General features: G+C 40.4%; 1 protein-coding gene across 2 annotated transcripts in view; it reads left to right on the forward strand.

Moving 5' to 3' along the window:
* Positions 1-454: 454 nt before the first annotated feature.
* The window catches only part of AEBP2 (AE binding protein 2), a 51232-nt gene continuing 34585 nt past the window's right edge, over positions 455-17101 (forward strand). For both annotated transcript variants that reach the window (XM_069862129.1, XM_069862120.1), the window contains exon 1: positions 455-1070. In XM_069862129.1, coding sequence (XP_069718230.1) covers positions 487-1070 — 584 coding nt within the window. In that variant the 5' untranslated portion in view covers positions 455-486. The remainder of the gene's footprint in view (positions 1071-17101) is intronic.

Consider the following 17101-nt stretch of genomic DNA (forward strand, 5'->3'; position numbering starts at 1 on the left):
CTTTCCCCCTCCTTCTCTCCACCCCCCGCCCCACCGTGAGCCGGGATTCCCCCCCACCCCGTCACCCCAACGGTTTTTTGTCCCCGGGCGCGTTCCGTAGCGCGTGCAGCGACGCCTCCTTTCCTTCCCTCCCCACCCTCACTCTCTCTCTCTCTCTCTCTCTCTCTCTCTCTCTCTCTCTCTCTCTCTCTCTCTCTCTCTCTCTCTCTCTCTCTCTCTCTCTCTCTCACTCTCACTTTGCGATTGTGCGGGGCGAGGGGAAGACGAAGGGGAGGCGAGGGGAAGGGAAGTGGGAGAGCGCGCGCACGCGCGCGGGGTAAGGGGAGGGTGTGAGGTGGGGGGGGGAGGAGAAGGAGGAGGAGGAGGAGGAGTTGGTTGGGGGGGGGGGGGGGGGCGCGGCCGCGCGCACGCCCGCCCGCCGCCGCCGCCGCCACCGCCTCCTTTGCCGCCGCCCGGCCCCGCGCGCAGCGACTGTTGGCAGGCGCCATGGCGGCCGCGCGCAGCGACATGGCGGAGCCGCGGGGGCCGCTGCCCGGCGGAGCAGCCGCCGCCGCCGCCGAGGAGGAGGAAGCGGCGGCGGCTGGGGCTGGATCCTCGTCGTCGTCGTCGTCGTCGTCGCCGCCGCCGCCGCCGCCTTCGGCGGAGACGGAGTCGCTGCTGCTGCTGAACGGCGAGGCGGAGAGCATGTCGGAGCCGAGCCCGGAGAGCGCCAGCCAGGCCGGGGACGGGGAGGACGAGGACGAGGAGGAGGAGGAGGAGGAGAGCAGCCTGGTGGGCAGCAGCAGCAGCACGAGCAGCGGCTGCTGCAGCGACGAGACGCGCTCGCTCAGCCCCGGCGGCAGCAGCGAGGCCGACGCCAAGGAGGAGCCGAAGGGGCCCCGGGGCGGCCCGGAGGGCGGGCTGGGCCGCGGCGGGAGCAGCGCCAGCAGCGTGTCCAGCGGCGCCGACGAGGGCTACGGCACCGGCACGGGCGGCGGCAGCAGCTGCAGCGCCGCCTCGGGGGGGCGGCGGGGCAGCCTGGAGATGTCCTCGGACGGGGAGCCGCTCAGCCGCATGGACTCGGAGGACAGGTCAGTGCCCGGTCCCCGCCGAAAGCCTGATTTTGGCCCAGGGAGGTGGGTGAGGCGCCGTCCCTGGAGGCGTTTAAAAGACGGGTGGACGAGGTGCTCGGGGGCACGGCTCGGTGGCAGATAGGAATGGTTAGGCTCGGTGATCCAAGAGGTCTTTTCCAGCACGGTGATTCTGTGATTCCCTTCGCCCCGCCGTCCTCGGCGCTGGGCGTTTCACGGAGAGCCCCGGAGCGGCCCCTTCTGCCATCTGAGCGCGGGGCGCTGCCTGTTCGAGCAGCGATATTTGGTTGCCGCTCGGCATCTGCGGATTATTATTTTTTTAGGTGGTGTTTTTGGGGTTCTTCAAGGTTGTATCTTATGCTGGTGCGCAAGGCAGGGTGTACCAAGGCTTCGAGATGGGGAATCGTCTGTGGGTGTCGTTTTACCTACACCCAGGTCTCTGCACCACGGGCAGAAAGCTGAGTGGTAACCCTTCAAAAGCATAATAGGGGCACCCCCCACCGCCCTCTTTACTAAAATAGAAATGTTAGCCTTTCCGTATTAGGTGTGCACGGGTAATAAGGGTGTACAATATTAAGCGAAGCTGAGCTATTTGAGGTTCCAGTTCATCTTCGGATGAGTTCTGTAATGGTAAATGTAAAGATTATTTGTCAGTTTTTTGTCTGTTGAAGGTATGCATCTCGTTTTAGCAGACTTCACCTTGATATTTGTGGAAAGGCACAACCAAATTCGCACACATGGTTGACTTCTACCTTTCAGGTCTGATTTAGCTTACCAAGTCAAGCATCTAGAAGAACGTGGTTTATGTAGTTTGTTTTTTGGACGTTGTGTGTAACGGTTTAATTTAGAAACTGAAAATAGGATGAAATACGGACATGATAGTGGCCTTAAAATGCTGTAGGTCCCTGTACTAACTTGTCCTTTCAAGTAGTTTGAGGAACTTGTCCTATTTTCTAATTTCAGCTTAGCATTAAAAATCAAAATTTTGTGTTAGAGTTGTGGTTAAGTAAGAATTACAATTTTTCTTTGCCCTTTCTTAAGCTAGTTTAATTGTTAACTATGAAGAATTATGTGGTTTGGTCCCCAAAATGTACTTTGACTATATATTGGATCAAATTCTGTGTAGCTGTACAAATACCCATATTTCAGAAGTGGGACATCACTAGATCTAACCTCAAGTGTTAACAAACAAAAACCTTGTGAGTCAGTTCCCCATACTCGTGTAATTGGCCTAAAAGCCTTAAGAGGAAAAAAAAAGTCGCCTCTTTGGTTTCCATCTGGCTTTTTGAGACTCATAGGAGTCACGTTTTTCTTTCTTCCAAACTTGCGCAGGATGGAAAGGGAAGGTGGGCTGGGTCTTTGATACTTTATTTTGTTCATTTTTTTTTCCAAAAGTTTCAATTTTATGTTAAGTACGTGTGGGAGTAGACTTCTGAAAAAAACCAACAGGGACGTAATGGGGTTAAAACCCCATAACAGTTTCTTATTTTTCATGTAACTAAAATTAAATCTAATCCTGATCTTGAGTGCATGTCAGTTTGTGGGTTGAGGAAATAACAGTAATAACTTGTAGGGACTTTCTGGAAGTAGAGAGTCGTTATGCCTTGCTTATGCCCTCCAGGGCTAGTATGCTACTTTCCTTCTCTGTCATTGTTCTCGTGGTTCTTTTGCTGTAGTCACACAGTTTAATCCATGTGTGTACTCATCGCTGCTTCTTCCCAGAACTATTGATACACACTCACTTGCAGGAGTGGGACTGTGCGTTTAGTGATTTAAATAAGGACTGCTCCTTGTTGTTAAGCTTTGCAAAGTTTTATCTTGACTTGCCAAGCTTTTGTGCTAAGAGGGCATTTTGTGCTGTCATTTCGGCACCTGCTTGTTGAGTTGGGTAGGAAAAGAGCAGTGTTACCAAGAGTGCCATTTGATATTCCTGGTGATCAAAAATTTCGTTTTGTGTGCGCTTCTTGCTGCAGCATGGTAGAATGCTTTATTATTTTTGCTTCATCTAGTTCAGCAAGTCACTTGCTTGACCTAGCGATCCAAAGGATTGCTGCTGAGTGGAAGCCAGCCACAGTGTAATCTTGTGCTTTCTAGATGATGAGACAGACAGGCAGAGCATTACAAAAGGGATGTGCCAAAACGCTCAGGAGTGTGTGAGGTGGGATGGTGAAGTACCAGGAGAGAGTTGGGAACAGTTTTGACTTGTAGATGGAGGTGCAGGTTTATGATAATGTGTTAAAATCCTTAAAGACTTAATCATTCATTGATTTGGTCACCTCTGTGTTAAAATGTAAATTCTGTAACTATTGGAGAGTTCTATCAATTAAGTGGCATTTTCTATGAAATAGTGTGTTGTATGGTAATTTGAAGCCCTTGCTGACTACCTGTGTCTCTGAAGTCCTAAGGAACTTGGTGTCTTGTCTCACAGCATGTTGTAGAGTGAGATTAGCTGAGGGAGGAGAAAAAAGAGAGAGATTGAACTAACATGCTTGCATTTACAGTTTCTGGGTTAAGTGAGAGGAAGCTTTTAGAAGGGTGTACTTGGTAAACGTTCTCCTGTTGTAGGCAGGTTTGGTAACATTCAGATAATGCCCCCAGGCTTGGGATTTTTTTTCTTATTTCCTCTTTAGCAGATTTGAATAAATAAGAGGGTGTGGTGAGAGGGCCTGAATTCCATGCACAAATTCCTGCTTCCCTGTCTAGAGTCTTTATCGTTCTGCACAATCATCAGTATGCTATCTCTTTGTTTTTCATTTAGAAATATCAAATAGAAAATAAATTGAAAATAAAACAGCTGAATAGGAGAATCTTGCAAATGATCAAAATATACCTACTGTTCAGCAACCTCTATTACTAACATTTCGAATATATTTTGAGAGTATCTGCTAGTAGAATAAATAATTTGGGGCATTACTTTAGGAAATTTTTAAATATTTATAAAAACACAAGAAACAAATATGACGTTGAATATCTACACCCTGAAACTTAGGGTGAATCTTAACCAACTGTTTCTGCAGATATAGGCAGACTTCGTATTTTGTTAAAACATATTTATCTTCCTCCCCAAAACCCCCCTAGAAACCAAAAAGCAAACCCCAAACTGATACGTAGGATAACCAGTTGGCATTTTCAGCTCAGTGGTATTATTGAAAGCTGACTGCAGTAGTTATAGCACAATCTCATTTTTTTCCTGGGAACTGTGTAAAGCTTCCACTTGTGCTGAAGTTTGTCTACAACTTTTGAGCAAGGTCAGATTAGCTGGCCTAATAATAATAGGCTGCATTCAAGTCTAGTTATTCTCCAGATTTACAGTTAGAACAAAGGCTGTTATCAGCATGTGAATGCTGGTAGTTTGCTGGTGCCTTTCCCTAACTTCAGCCGTGATCAAAAGTATGAATATGGTTCTCCAGAGTTCTCTGCAACAGTTAGTCTTGCTGAGAGGCATTTGATGTAACTTTAAAACAAAAAGTAATGGTTCAGTTAACTATAAACACAGTAACTGAGTTTAGCATTGGGCCACGGGTACTGAAGCTAGACCTAAGCAGGTGCATGGATTTGGGTATAAATAAGCTGATCTGAATGCAGTGAAGGTGTGTCTGCAGCTCACTGATGGGTGTTGCTGTCCTGCAGTATTTACTTACAAACACTTAGCGTTGTATTATTTAAATAATTTAAATTTTGTTTAGGGGTAAGTTTTATTACTGAAGTATATTTAAGTCTGAAATATTCATTATCAGTTTTTGTTTGATTTAGGGAACAGTGGTAGATCTTGCAATTGTAATAAGATGTTTAGCAGAAATATAAGTCTTAAAGCTATATGAAGGACATTTTTTGTTCACCTTTGTGTTTTTTCTCACCTAGAAGTAATCCCTTATGTCTGGTTCTGACATCATCTTTGCCTTGCTGTAGTGGTTTATCCTTTGTGCTCTACTCTCGCCGAGTAGGCAAGAAGCACTGAAAAAATATTTTAGCCTGAAACATCAGCTGTTTTGCTGACTGATCTGTAAGTGCTGATTGACTAGCTGCTAGGCCAAATGTAACAGGTCGTTGTTGGACCTATGTAGTAATTTTTCCCTCAGGCACAGCACTAATTAATGCCCATCTTTTTCACAGAGCAGGCAATTTTCATGTAACTTGTAAGCCTTTCTTTCTCCTATTTTTTTCTGAGCCCTTTCACATTTGCTGTTATTCACCAACAGAATTGGTTATTGGGAGGGACTGACAAGGAATAGACAAGGAAACTTCTAGCTGCCATAATGGTATTAGACTTCTAGAATAGTTCTAGAGGTGATGTTGTTCTGTTCCTGTGCCATAGGTGGACAGTTCTTAAAACAGATGTTTCTGAAAAGTTTTTTCAATAATCAACATATTTGTGCTTGAGATTGTCAGATTTGTTCCTTTTGAGTGAAATCAAGCAGTGTGAAGCTAACCTTGAAAGATAAGAAATTTAAACCTGACAAATTAACGATCTAGGTTGGCATGATTTAATATTAAGGCCTTCTCAACCTTTAATACGTATGGCGATTTAAAAATACTAGCTGTTTAAATGTAGTCTGTAGTTTTTCTAGCTTTTAAATTCCTAAAAGTGAAGAATTTTGAAGACGAAATAGGCAGGGACGTGTGGATTGTATGAGTGATATTTATGAAGGTAGAACAGTAAATTTGAAATACAATAAGGAAGGCATATGGTACGAATAGATATGCTTTGTGTATCCATGTTACCAGATCTAGAAGGGCTTCAGGCCTTTCTGCTGCGTAGTCTCACTTGTTCCTATCAAGGAAGTAAAGAATCAATCATTAGCACTTATGGCAAGATGGTTAAGTCATTAAATTTTTAGAGTGCATGTAATGTTGACGTGTCAGAGTGGGGTATACAGCAGATTTCCTGAGTTTCCAAAATACTGCTGAAAATTACATTTTCAGCATTTCTGACTGAATTTATTGTTGCTGCTGTTTGCCTTTCAAATTGTGAAATAAACCCCTTGTTTCTGTAATGCTTGTCTTCAGGCCTTTCTGGCACTGAAGAAAATAGCTTTCGATGGGAAGACAAAAAGGCTCAGATATTTTGTATGGCAAGTATCTTTAGTAATAAAGCTGCTGGTTGATATAATTGAGTGGTTAATGTCTTTTTGCAAACTGGATGAGAGATTTGTACAATGAGTTGTTATTATAGTAAGATATAAATATACTTCATAGAATTTGAGAAAAACATTTTCCTATTCTGTCTAAGAGATAAATGGTATTGCTTTTATGTTGGATTTGTAGATTCACACAGGTCTACGTGCATTTTGTTTAAATTTGACATCATGAAACCTGCTGATTTCTGAGTGTGTTTGGTTGGTGGATTGCTTCGGGGAGTTTCCTAGGTCGTAGTGGGAAGAACCATCTCTGATTTGTTTCCACCTTTCCTCCCCCGCCAGTTACATCTAACTGGGTGTTATGTGCAGCTGCAACATCTGTTTGTCAGAGATTTGACATGATGCATTTCTGGCCTGGAGTTGGTCACAGAGAAAACTAACTTTTTTGGATGACGCAGTGGAAATCTTCCACTGTGGTCACTCTTACTCAAATCTGCAGATCATTTCAATCAATAGCTTTAATATATTTACTTTTTTTTTGAAAAACGCTGTCTAGTTAGAGAATAATGGTAGAGGAATGAGCTGTATGCAGAGCTAGCACAGAAGCAGCATGGAAGTGCACCTACAACCCATTGAGTTGGGGGAGTTGTAGAGCAGTCTGTTATTGTGTAGGAAGGTGGGGACGTGGTATAGAATTTGCTGGCAGGGGAGAAGTGAGATACACACAAACTTTTGGTATGATAGGGAATGAGCCATCTCTGATAGCCTGAGGAAAAAGCAAGAGCGTAACCCAGAGGAAGTGGAAAATTGGTCTCTGCTGTAAAGGAGCAAGTAATTGCAGGGAATCTTTGAAACAGGTGGGAATGTGGTCTCCAGTTAACTTGTGCAGGAGGAGGTAACAGAAGAGAGTAAGGAACTCCTTTGAGTGAATGTTGGATTTTAACCACTCTCCCAGTTGCTAAAAAAAATATGGTGCCACATCTTGCAGAAAACAAAGTAGTAGTTTTGGAAGATTGTTTGGGGTAGAGCTTCCTTTGTTTTATTATCTATCTATATAACTGTTTCCTTTTTAACTTTATATGCATTCTGGTGTTGTCCTTGTTTAGAATACGAATGTGCTCAAATAAGCTTGCTTAAGAAAATGAAATATAAATATCCCATGTTATGTGTGCCATTTATCATTGGTTTTGTGTTATGCTAAGACAATGTTTACAATTCTCAGATGATGATTTTGCAGAACTAAAAAACAGCAAATAATTGGGGGAAATAATTGAAGCATCTCACTCGAGATACTGGTGTACTTTTTTCTCCTTCACAGTGGTAAAATAAATTAAAAAAAGAAGACCTGGGATTTCTTTTCCCATATCTAATTTTCTTCCTTATACTAGAATTAAAGATCTCGAGTATGTTTTGTATCTTCAGTTGCTAAGGTTTAATGGAAACTTTCTTCAATAGAAGGTTACTTAAGGTATATGCAAAGATATTTTATAGTGATTGAAGAGCAAAAGACTTGTTATGATTTGAAAGTTGTCATCCTGATGCACTATAGAAAAGTGCTGTAACTCAAATACCTTGTGTAGTTTCAAAGGAAGTAAAATGAATCTAAGTTGTTTGAGTAGAAACTTGTAAAAGATGAGATTATTGGCACATACAGTGGTAGTATCATTTTAATAAACATACTTCACCTAAATAAGAATGCGGCGTAAAGAATCTCCACTTATTGTTAATCTTAATGTTGTTCCATGCAGCATTTTGTACAAATTATTTGTTCCCCTGTAATATTGCCATAAAGTCTTTATTTTGATCATTATATTTTGTTGTGCTATAGTCATAACTTAGATTACAAATACAAAAAAATCTTGGAGATGCAAAGAAAATATTTTCATTGTATATGCAATGACCAGAAACCTAAACCTTTGAAATAAAACTACTTTTGACATGTCTTTAAGTCAGCTTCCTTAGGCAAACTTGCATGCCAAGTTGTAGATTAGACAATTTTTACAAGTAGTAGTTAATTCAGTGTCAGCAGAACAGGAGTGAGACCTTAATTTATGACCTTTCTATTACGAATTGAGTTGATCAGTGGAGTTTTACATTGCTGGCTTCTCTGCATTTGATGTCTGCTTAATACTTGAAGTAGCAACTATTCACTGAGGTATGAATAGGCAAAGCCTGCTACATGATGGAATGTTATACTATCCATGTATTTTTATTCTTATTTTATTTTTATTCTTTTATACTAAGTTGAATTTAACATGAAGGTAACAAGCAGAGAGGGTTTTTTTAGGTCTTGTGTAGGACTTTTGTGTCTGTTTTTGGTCATTTTGTCTTCTGCTTATTTTCAAAGCGTTTGTGTTCTGAGGGTGTGGGAGGGTGTCCTGAGAATGAGAAGGTAATAGTTACAGCAGCTGAAATTTCCTTGACACTGTACCTGGAGGCTGTTAATTTTCAATGCTGATTAGGCTGCTTCATATTGATGATGGTTCTTAGAATGTAAAGCACAGTTAAAAAAAGTTCATTTTGGTGTGGTTCCTTAATGACTGAATGTGTTTCTTCTGTGCTTCTCTTAAGCTGTGCTAGTAAACATACTGTTTTATCACTAAAGATTGAAAATTATGAACCACTTGTTGCTGTTCTGTAACTTTCCAAGGAGATTATCAAGTTGAAGATAATGTGGTTCCCAGAAATGAAAATAAATTTTATTTGTATCTTGAAGGCAAACATCTTAGTTTCTTGTTTTGTATAATCCTTTTCATATGTAGTCTTTGTGTTGTTACATCACAAGGCATGCACACTCAACCTGCTTCACTCTTTAATTACTCCTGTGATATTTTGGCATTCCAGGTTTTTATTGTGTTACCGGTTGTTCTGTGTGCTATAAATCCTGTCATAACCGGGGTTTGTGTTATGCAAATATTATGAACCCAAATATTGTAGTATTAACAATCTAAATAATCAAAGTAAGTGATTCAGGAGAGTGGAAACGGCTCTAGAGATGGTGATTCATAACAAACTTACTTAGTGTTGTTTTGTTTCCTGTGCGTGTTTGTTATTTTAGTTCCTTCAATTTCTCTACCTTGAAGAGCTTTTCTGTATTCCCCCCCTCCTCCCCCCCTTAATATTTTCAGTCTGAAGTGTTTGCAGTATTACTCCATTTTCTAGGTATTTATACCTGATCTAGACATAGCTTTCCTCTAAGATAAGCTGCCACTTCAAAGGTATTTCAAGCCAAGTTTTTTTGTTACCACTGTATAAAATTTTGTCCCTTGGCTGTTTCATTTTCCTCTGTGCCAGTTTCTTACTAGTCATATTAATATACAGGTATCCAATAGAGAGTTTTGCACACTTGTTTTTAAGATTTGATTTTTTTGGATAGTTTTTGAGTCTTGTTGATTTAGTGATGTTTTTATTAGAATAACTTAATCTGTATAAAGTGTGGGTTTGATTTCCTAAAACATACTTAAGTGATCTAGAAGCACGAGTGCTTTCTAGTGAATGGGTGCTCCCTTAAATCATGCATTCCTGGAAATCATGGTCTTTTTGCTTTGTCTAGAAGCTGCCTTAATGTTACCTTTATTTTATTTAAAGGTATTGAGAACCTGAAGGTGCTTCTGGAAAATGCTAGGTTGCAAATCACTGCTATTTCCCTTTTCTATCCCTCTTAACCTTTTAATATTGGATCTCTTACTTCCTAGGTTGATTTCCCTCACTTACTTTGTAATTTTGATTTATGCAATTTTTGCCTATGCTATTTTTCCTCCCTTCCCTCTGAAGAGCGATGGAGTCAGTTATGTTGTTTGATACCAGTGGTCTTCGTGGGTATGAGCTTCAGGAGCAGATGTGAACAGAAGGTGCTGCTTTTAAAGCACAATAGTAGACTTTCACTTCATGTAGTTCTGGCTTATTATTTTGATCCAGGTATTCTAATTCCTTGTTGCCATGTGAATTATCTTTCTCTTTTGGCAGCCATTTAGTGTTCTACAATCTGGGTTTTGTTCTGTTTTTTTGATGGTATTTCATCTGCACACACTATTTTTTTTTTCCTTACTGTGGCAGATTTTCCTGAATTCAGAAAATGATCACTGTCAGTCATGAAATTATTTTGGCTATTTAATGAAAGATAAGTGATTTTCTCGGGAAAATAATAATAAAAAACCCTAAACCCTTAGAGTGGGCAGCTGAAGTAATTTTCTGTCTACTTTGAAGATTCTGTCTCGATTATTTGCTAGTTAGATAAAAAAACAATCCCAAAACTATAAGAGCTCTAAAACGTATTTCCAGATCATAATCAAACTATATCCATCAAACGGTTTTGCTTGTGGAACATAAATGTTTGACCTGGAGAATTAAGTTATGGAAAATTTAGTAGTAGGAGTATATATATATATATAGGTGCAACATAAAATACCAAATTCGCCAAAGATGGAACAAAATCATCAGGCAAATGTTAAACTTTTCTACTCTGTTCCTGGCTCATAGTGGTTGTTCATGTTTTGTGAACCCTTCATATTTTTCTTAGGATCTGTTTTAATCTCTCTTTTAAGTTGGCATGATCAGTTGGAGAGCATAAAGCAAAGATGAATTTAAACCTTGTGTCCTACATTTTACTGCACACTGGTACCTTGATGCAGATATCCTGATAGTAACTTCATAAAGAGGTTGGCATTAAAGTTTGCTTCATATTCATTGAAGGCCAGCAAAAGTTAAATCTTGGTACAAACACATATTCATCCTTCCTGTGCCACTGTAGCAATTTCTGTTATTAGTCAGTTGTTTGAAGTTCATTTTTACCATTGAAATTGTTAGCTCTTAGAAACGTGTCCTACTTCAGCTTTTAACGGCCCTGGTCTGTAGTTTGTATTGCTGAGTGGAACGTGAAAAAGTAAAAGCTAATTGTGTGATGCTTCTTGGAGAAGGTACAGCAACTCCCATGTTTGGAAGGACATCTCCTAGGACAGATGGAGAAGCTTCCCATCAATGACGGGAGCAGCAGTGGTTGATAATTTTCAAGCTTTGTAAAGGTTTTCCTTCACTTGACAATTGATTGCATTAGGAAGTGGTGAATATGGTATCCTCAAAAAACTGTAGAACTGCTCGGTGATTTTCTACCCCTTGTCTTGGAAAGGAGTAGAGCAATAGAAAAACTTGTGAAGCTTTTGTTTTCACTCTGGACTTTTCCTAGTGAAATGAAAATAGCCAGGTGCTAGGGTCGTTTTTTTTTTTCTCTTTCCTTCTTTCTTTCAATTTTTGTTCTGTTTTGTCTTCGCATCTGTAATTGGATGATTGTGATTGATGCTGTTTGTTTTCTTTTGGGATTAGTTACCTAGCTGTGATTTAGTCTTCCATGTGGTAAAAGCTTTTCTGCTGGATTCTAGGTTTTAACCCTTGAAGTTGCTGTAAGAAATTACTGTCATTCACAGCACTTCCATTATTCTGAATTGTTTTATCTGAGTGTTAAAGTTCAGTTTCCTTTCTTAAGCTTCCCTCATATGGATTGGAACAACGTATCTGAAGCTGAGTGTAGAACTGACAGGGTATTTCACTGACTAGTAAAAGCTAAAGAATCTAGCATGTTTTTTTTTTTTTTTTTAATCCTGAAAATGTTCATGTACTTCCAGTGAGGTTTGTAGTATTTGGATTCTTGAATGTTATTTATGCTTTTCATCTAGTCACAGGCAATCTTTTGTGGATTTGATGCTTTATGACTGGGTTATCACTGTGTACTTCAGAAGAAACTGTTTATGAAGGTTCCTGATTTGAATTAGTGTAGTGTTGATTTTAGCAACCCTGCAATGTGTGTTCCCCAAAATCTCTGCTCGTTTTTAATTTGATGCTTTACAAGATGCAGTTATTTATTATAGGATCTGTCACAGTTGTTTCCCTTGGTGTTAGCTGAAATCAGCTGGGTCCTTTGCTTACCCACTGAACATCTGGGGATGGGAAGCTAGGCATTCTCGGTGGAGGTACTGTAACTCTGAAATGAGCTCCTGTTGATCAGACTGAAGTAGTGCTTGTTGACCCTCAAGGGCATGGTATAAGGCCCATCTGTTAGGTCTGAATTTTGCCTCGGGGAAGGTTGCTTCAGTTGAGGTCTAGAGGGAGTATGTTTAGCAGACATTAGAAGTATAATAGCAAATTGATTGGGTTTTGTGCATGTGTTCTGTGCCTGGCTCTACTTTTGTTTTGAGTGGACTGTTGCTAATGGGGGTTCATGGAAACTAAAACTGAAATTCTGCTGTTGTTCTGGTTTTGTTGATATTCCTTCTAGACTCCTACTGTCTGTTGTTTTGAACAAGTAATAAAGAAAGGGAAATAAAAAATTTTGGGCATTCCATTTATTAAATCCAGTGGAAGGGATTATTTGCAGTATTGAGGAAATTTATCTGCTTAAAGTGTCAGGAATGATGTGTAATTCACCATTTTCTTTAATGTATTGAATCACAGGCTCGTTATATTTTAATTGTCATTAAACTGTAAACAGCAATTAGTGTCCAAGTGTGCATGTGATAAAATATATGCTTCGAAATTTGTGCATGTCAAATTGGGAATAATTTGGCTTTTTTTTTCCCTTATAGAAAATATTCATATTTACTCAACTGCAGCAATGGCTTAATTTTGCTCAGAACTTTAAAGGAAAAGAATAATCCAAGATTTATGAAGATGTTGTTATTCCTAGCTACAGATAAAGTAGGTACAGGTAATAAGACCTGAAACAGTGCCTTTGAGGTAATGCTTCCTCTGTTTAAGCTTACGTTAATGCTGTTGCTTAACAAGCATGCTTTAAATGTTAGTATAATTTCAGAGCTGTTGGTCTCTTGGTAGAGGGAAAAATTGTAGGAGGATGGGAAAAAGGTCTGACTCTTAGTGAGACTCTGTTTTCAGTTCTGCCTTTCTGTGTTTGGAAGGCACTGTTTATGCCAGTGTTTGCAGACTTGGTAAAGTGAGGTGTGGGTTTAGTAAGGCATTTGGCTCTCACCTGTAGAGCTGTGATTTTTACTTAAAGTTGATTATGGTGCTTTGATTAGGATGAAAGTAGGGATAACATAAGCTCGAAGACTACATTGTGTTTGCTGTAACAGTTTTAAATTCTAGTAATTAGTCAGTCTTTTGAATGGTGGTTCTTAAAAACAGCCATTGTGGATGCAGGCGCTCTCCAGCAGTGACTGTTTTTGATGCTTTATTGTTTGGGATGACCCCTGAGTTGAACTCTCTGAAACTCAAATGTCTAATGTTCTTCATCAGGCTATGGTCTATAGATCCATTACAATGGAGCTGGAGCCTGCTTACAGCTTGGGAGCAAACCCAGGCCTGTCTGTCAGTAGCAATAGGGGAATGCCATAAGCTTTTAAGTTCTACCCATGTCATTCTGCTTTGATAGTGACAGTCAGGATTTAAACAGATCTCTTGGCTGGGGAAAAAGGGCTAAGAAAAAGGCAGAAAAAACTTGCTTTTAATTTTTTAGCTAAAAAAGTTGTTTCAGTGTCTGTTTTGTTACCAGTAATTTGCCTTAATGTCTGTTTTCCTTAATTTGTTCGGTTTTCTCCTCTTTTTATACATGTCAATACTTTCCCACTTGCAGGCTTTGTGAATTTCAGATGAGAAGGAAGGGTGTAGTTTCCATTACTACCTTCCCTTTGTTAAGGAACTTTTCTCTCTCTTGCATCTACCCCAGCAGATAGAAGGTCAGATTGGCTTAAAAATCCCTGTTCATAGATTGGAAGATAAACAAACTCTATTTTAGTAGTCCAGCTTTCCTTGGGCAGAGTTGATGTGCTTCTACTCTTTTGCTTAAGAAAAGATTCAAGTGACCTATGTAGAATGGTGGAAGACGTGCATGTGTCCCACCCGCTTGCTTGTCCTGCCCTCATACCCTTTCTGAAATTACAAGAAACAAAAAATGGCTAACAAAATCAATGTTGCAGTAAAGCCTTCTCAAACTTAACAGCGACCATATCTCTGACTGTAAAACTTGCCATCACCTTTCTGCTTCATCTTGAAATGGCAGGAGGCCTTCCAAGTCAGTGTGTTCTCTGATGCTATATATACTGTGAACTTTTATTGAAAAGCTTCTTGATGTTTTCTTAGTGTGTGGACGACTAGAGAAAACATACACATGCTTGAGCTGTACAGGGGCAGTATGATGAAGAGAAAAGATGCTGCTGGTCTTTTGCAGATTTTCTTTGCAGTCTTTACCTCTTTCCTGGGTGACCCAGAACTTGCTAGGAGAGAAAGACAGAAACTAATTCTAGGCTGTCAGTACTGTGAGGTGCCAGATCACCTGAAATATGTTGGTTCTGGAGCCACGAAAGAAAAAACAAAATAAATGGAAAAGTCATTTTACATTTCTATTTAATGTGTTATTTCTAGAGAAGGAATGTGTCAGGGCAGTGAGTTTCTTGAATTTTGGCAGAGCCCATCAAGAGTACCATCAGCAAACAGTGATCTCTTCTTATGTGACTACTGGCCATTTCATTTTATAAGTAGTTTAGCTATTTCTGTAGTAGGTCCTGTTACAGCAGTGTTTGCATGTACTCTTTAATGACTTGCACAGAGTTCTTCAAACTAGAAGAAAGGAAGAAATTCTGTGTGTTGTGACTTGGTTTAAGTGCTACAGGCGCCTTTTTTTTATTCTAGTTCCTCAAAAGCCAAATTTTGATACCATATATGCGGCTCTAATCTGTTAGCCCTCAGCAAACACTTAAGCTGTTGGAACCAAATCAAGCAAACATTTAAACTACTGTAACTAAATCAAGTTTTGAAGTGTTATTGGTTTCTCATGTTATTAATAACCCTATTTAGCAAAGTATCTTTTGCTGGATCAGTATTGCTAGTTAACTCCACGTGTTTTTCTTCAAACAGAAGAGTAATTTTCTACAGGTCAGCTAGCATAAAAAAAAAAAAGCCTAAGTATTTACATTTTTTATCCTGAAAAAAGACCCGTGATTTTGTTTGGTAAGGTGATCAGCGCAGGCTGCATTGCATTTATAATATTAAATAAACTTATGCTATAGGTTCATCAATTGGAGTTTTTTTCCATCTCTGCTTAGAGAAATTAACCAGATCGCATGCCTGTGAACTGGAGAAACCACACACATCTGCATGAGTGCACACTTCTACGCCTACCTTTCCCCCATATATTGTTTCTCAGAACTCATTCTGGGTTATGTTTTCTAATTACTTTCCCCCTTAAGACCAGGCTGTAAAACTAGAAAACCCTTGAGACAGCTATGCAGAAGACTCCTTTATAGTCTCACTACAAGAAAGGTATTGAGGTGCTGGAGCGCGTCCAGAGGAGAGCAGCAAAGCTGGTGAAGGGGCTGGAGAACAAGTCTTACAAAAAGCAGCTGAGGGAACTGGGGTTGTTTAGCCCAGAGAAGAGGAGACTGAGGGGAGCCTTTATCACTGTCTGTAACTGCCTGAAAGGAGATTGTAGCGAGGTGGATGTTGGTCTCTTCTTCCAAGTGACAGGCAATGGGATGAGAGGAAATAGCTTCAAGTTGCATCATGGTAGGTTCAGATTGGGCATTAGGAAAAATTTCTTCTCTAAAAGGTTTACCAGGCGCTGGCACGGGCTGCCCAAGGAGGTGGTTGAGTCTCCATCCCTGGAGGTGCTTAAAAGACAGGTAGATGAAGCGCTTAGGGATATAGAATCATAGAATAACTAGGTGGGAAGAGACCCACCGGATCATTGAGTCCAACCATTCCTATCACACACTAAACCATGACCCTTAGCACCTCGTCCACCCGCACCTTAAACACCTCCAGGGAAGGTGACTCCACCACCTCCCTTGGCAGCCTGTTCCAGTGCCCGATGACCCTTTCTGTGAAAATTTTTTCCTAATGTCCAGCCTAAATCTCCCCTGGCAGAGCTTGAGGCCATTTCCTCAGTTGATTTAGTAGTGGACCAATATGGTTGGATTTGATTACCTCAAAGGTCTTTTCCAACCTAGTGGTTCTATGATTATATAATGCTGTCAGTGGATGTAGAAACTTGTATTAGCTTGGAAGTTGCGGCTCCTACTTAAAGTGGTACTGTATTTTGGTACCTTTCAACTGTGAGAAAGTTTGGATTACTTATCCACATGAAATGATCTGAGGCAGCCACTGTGTGAGTGCTGTATCTGTAGTGCTTTTCAATCCTTGGTTAAGAAACTTTCAGTTGGAACCACTGATCTGTGCGACTTTGCTGTAGGTGATAGAAGTAGTCAGGCTATATGCCATCTTGTATGTGTTCAAACCTACTTTGTACTGATTTTGAGAAAAATGTATTTGGATAACTCAAACCCAGGCATGTGTGGAGTCACATTTAATTACTTATTAAATTTTTCTATTGTCCTATTGTAAAATTGTGTTATGAAAGAAGAGTTTACGGATTTTACTGTTGGGGCTAAGCTTTGGCTTAGGTCTCAGCTGAGGAAAGAGAGGATGTCAGCCCCCTGGTTATATCTGTTGTGGGCCTGACGTGGTGAAAAAAAGTGGGATTGCTTGTAACATATTTTGCATTTAAAGATTCTGACGATTTCCTGGAGGGTTCCTAAACTGCTCTTAGCAGTAGCTGTAGTTAGTGGCTGTTAATGCTGGTGGGACTGGTAGCTTCAGCTCATTGCTGAAGTGCTAGTTGCATGTTTTTTTGAAGTTTCTGGCAAATATAAAGTAAGAATTTTGGGAAAGGCTATAATATGGAACAGATTTAAAGCCATATCTGTAGCTTCCATTGTCCGCCTTTTTATTTGCTAGTCCCAGGTTGTGAGCTTGTATGTCATGAAAGGAAAGGAACCAAGACTGCTTGGGCGAGGTAGAGAGGAAGCATGGAAAGCTGTGGGTATAGAAAAAGGACGAAAATTAAAATAGTGAGCACATGGCAAAATGCTGTGTAGCATCAAAGAGTCAGTATGACTTCCATGGTAGAAGTCAGGCTGTGTAAATTGTTAGATGTTTTTTGAAACTGGGAGG

The sequence above is a fragment of the Phaenicophaeus curvirostris genome, chromosome 1 (genome assembly GCF_032191515.1).
Source record: "Phaenicophaeus curvirostris isolate KB17595 chromosome 1, BPBGC_Pcur_1.0, whole genome shotgun sequence".
Lineage (NCBI taxonomy): Eukaryota > Metazoa > Chordata > Aves > Cuculiformes > Cuculidae > Phaenicophaeus > Phaenicophaeus curvirostris.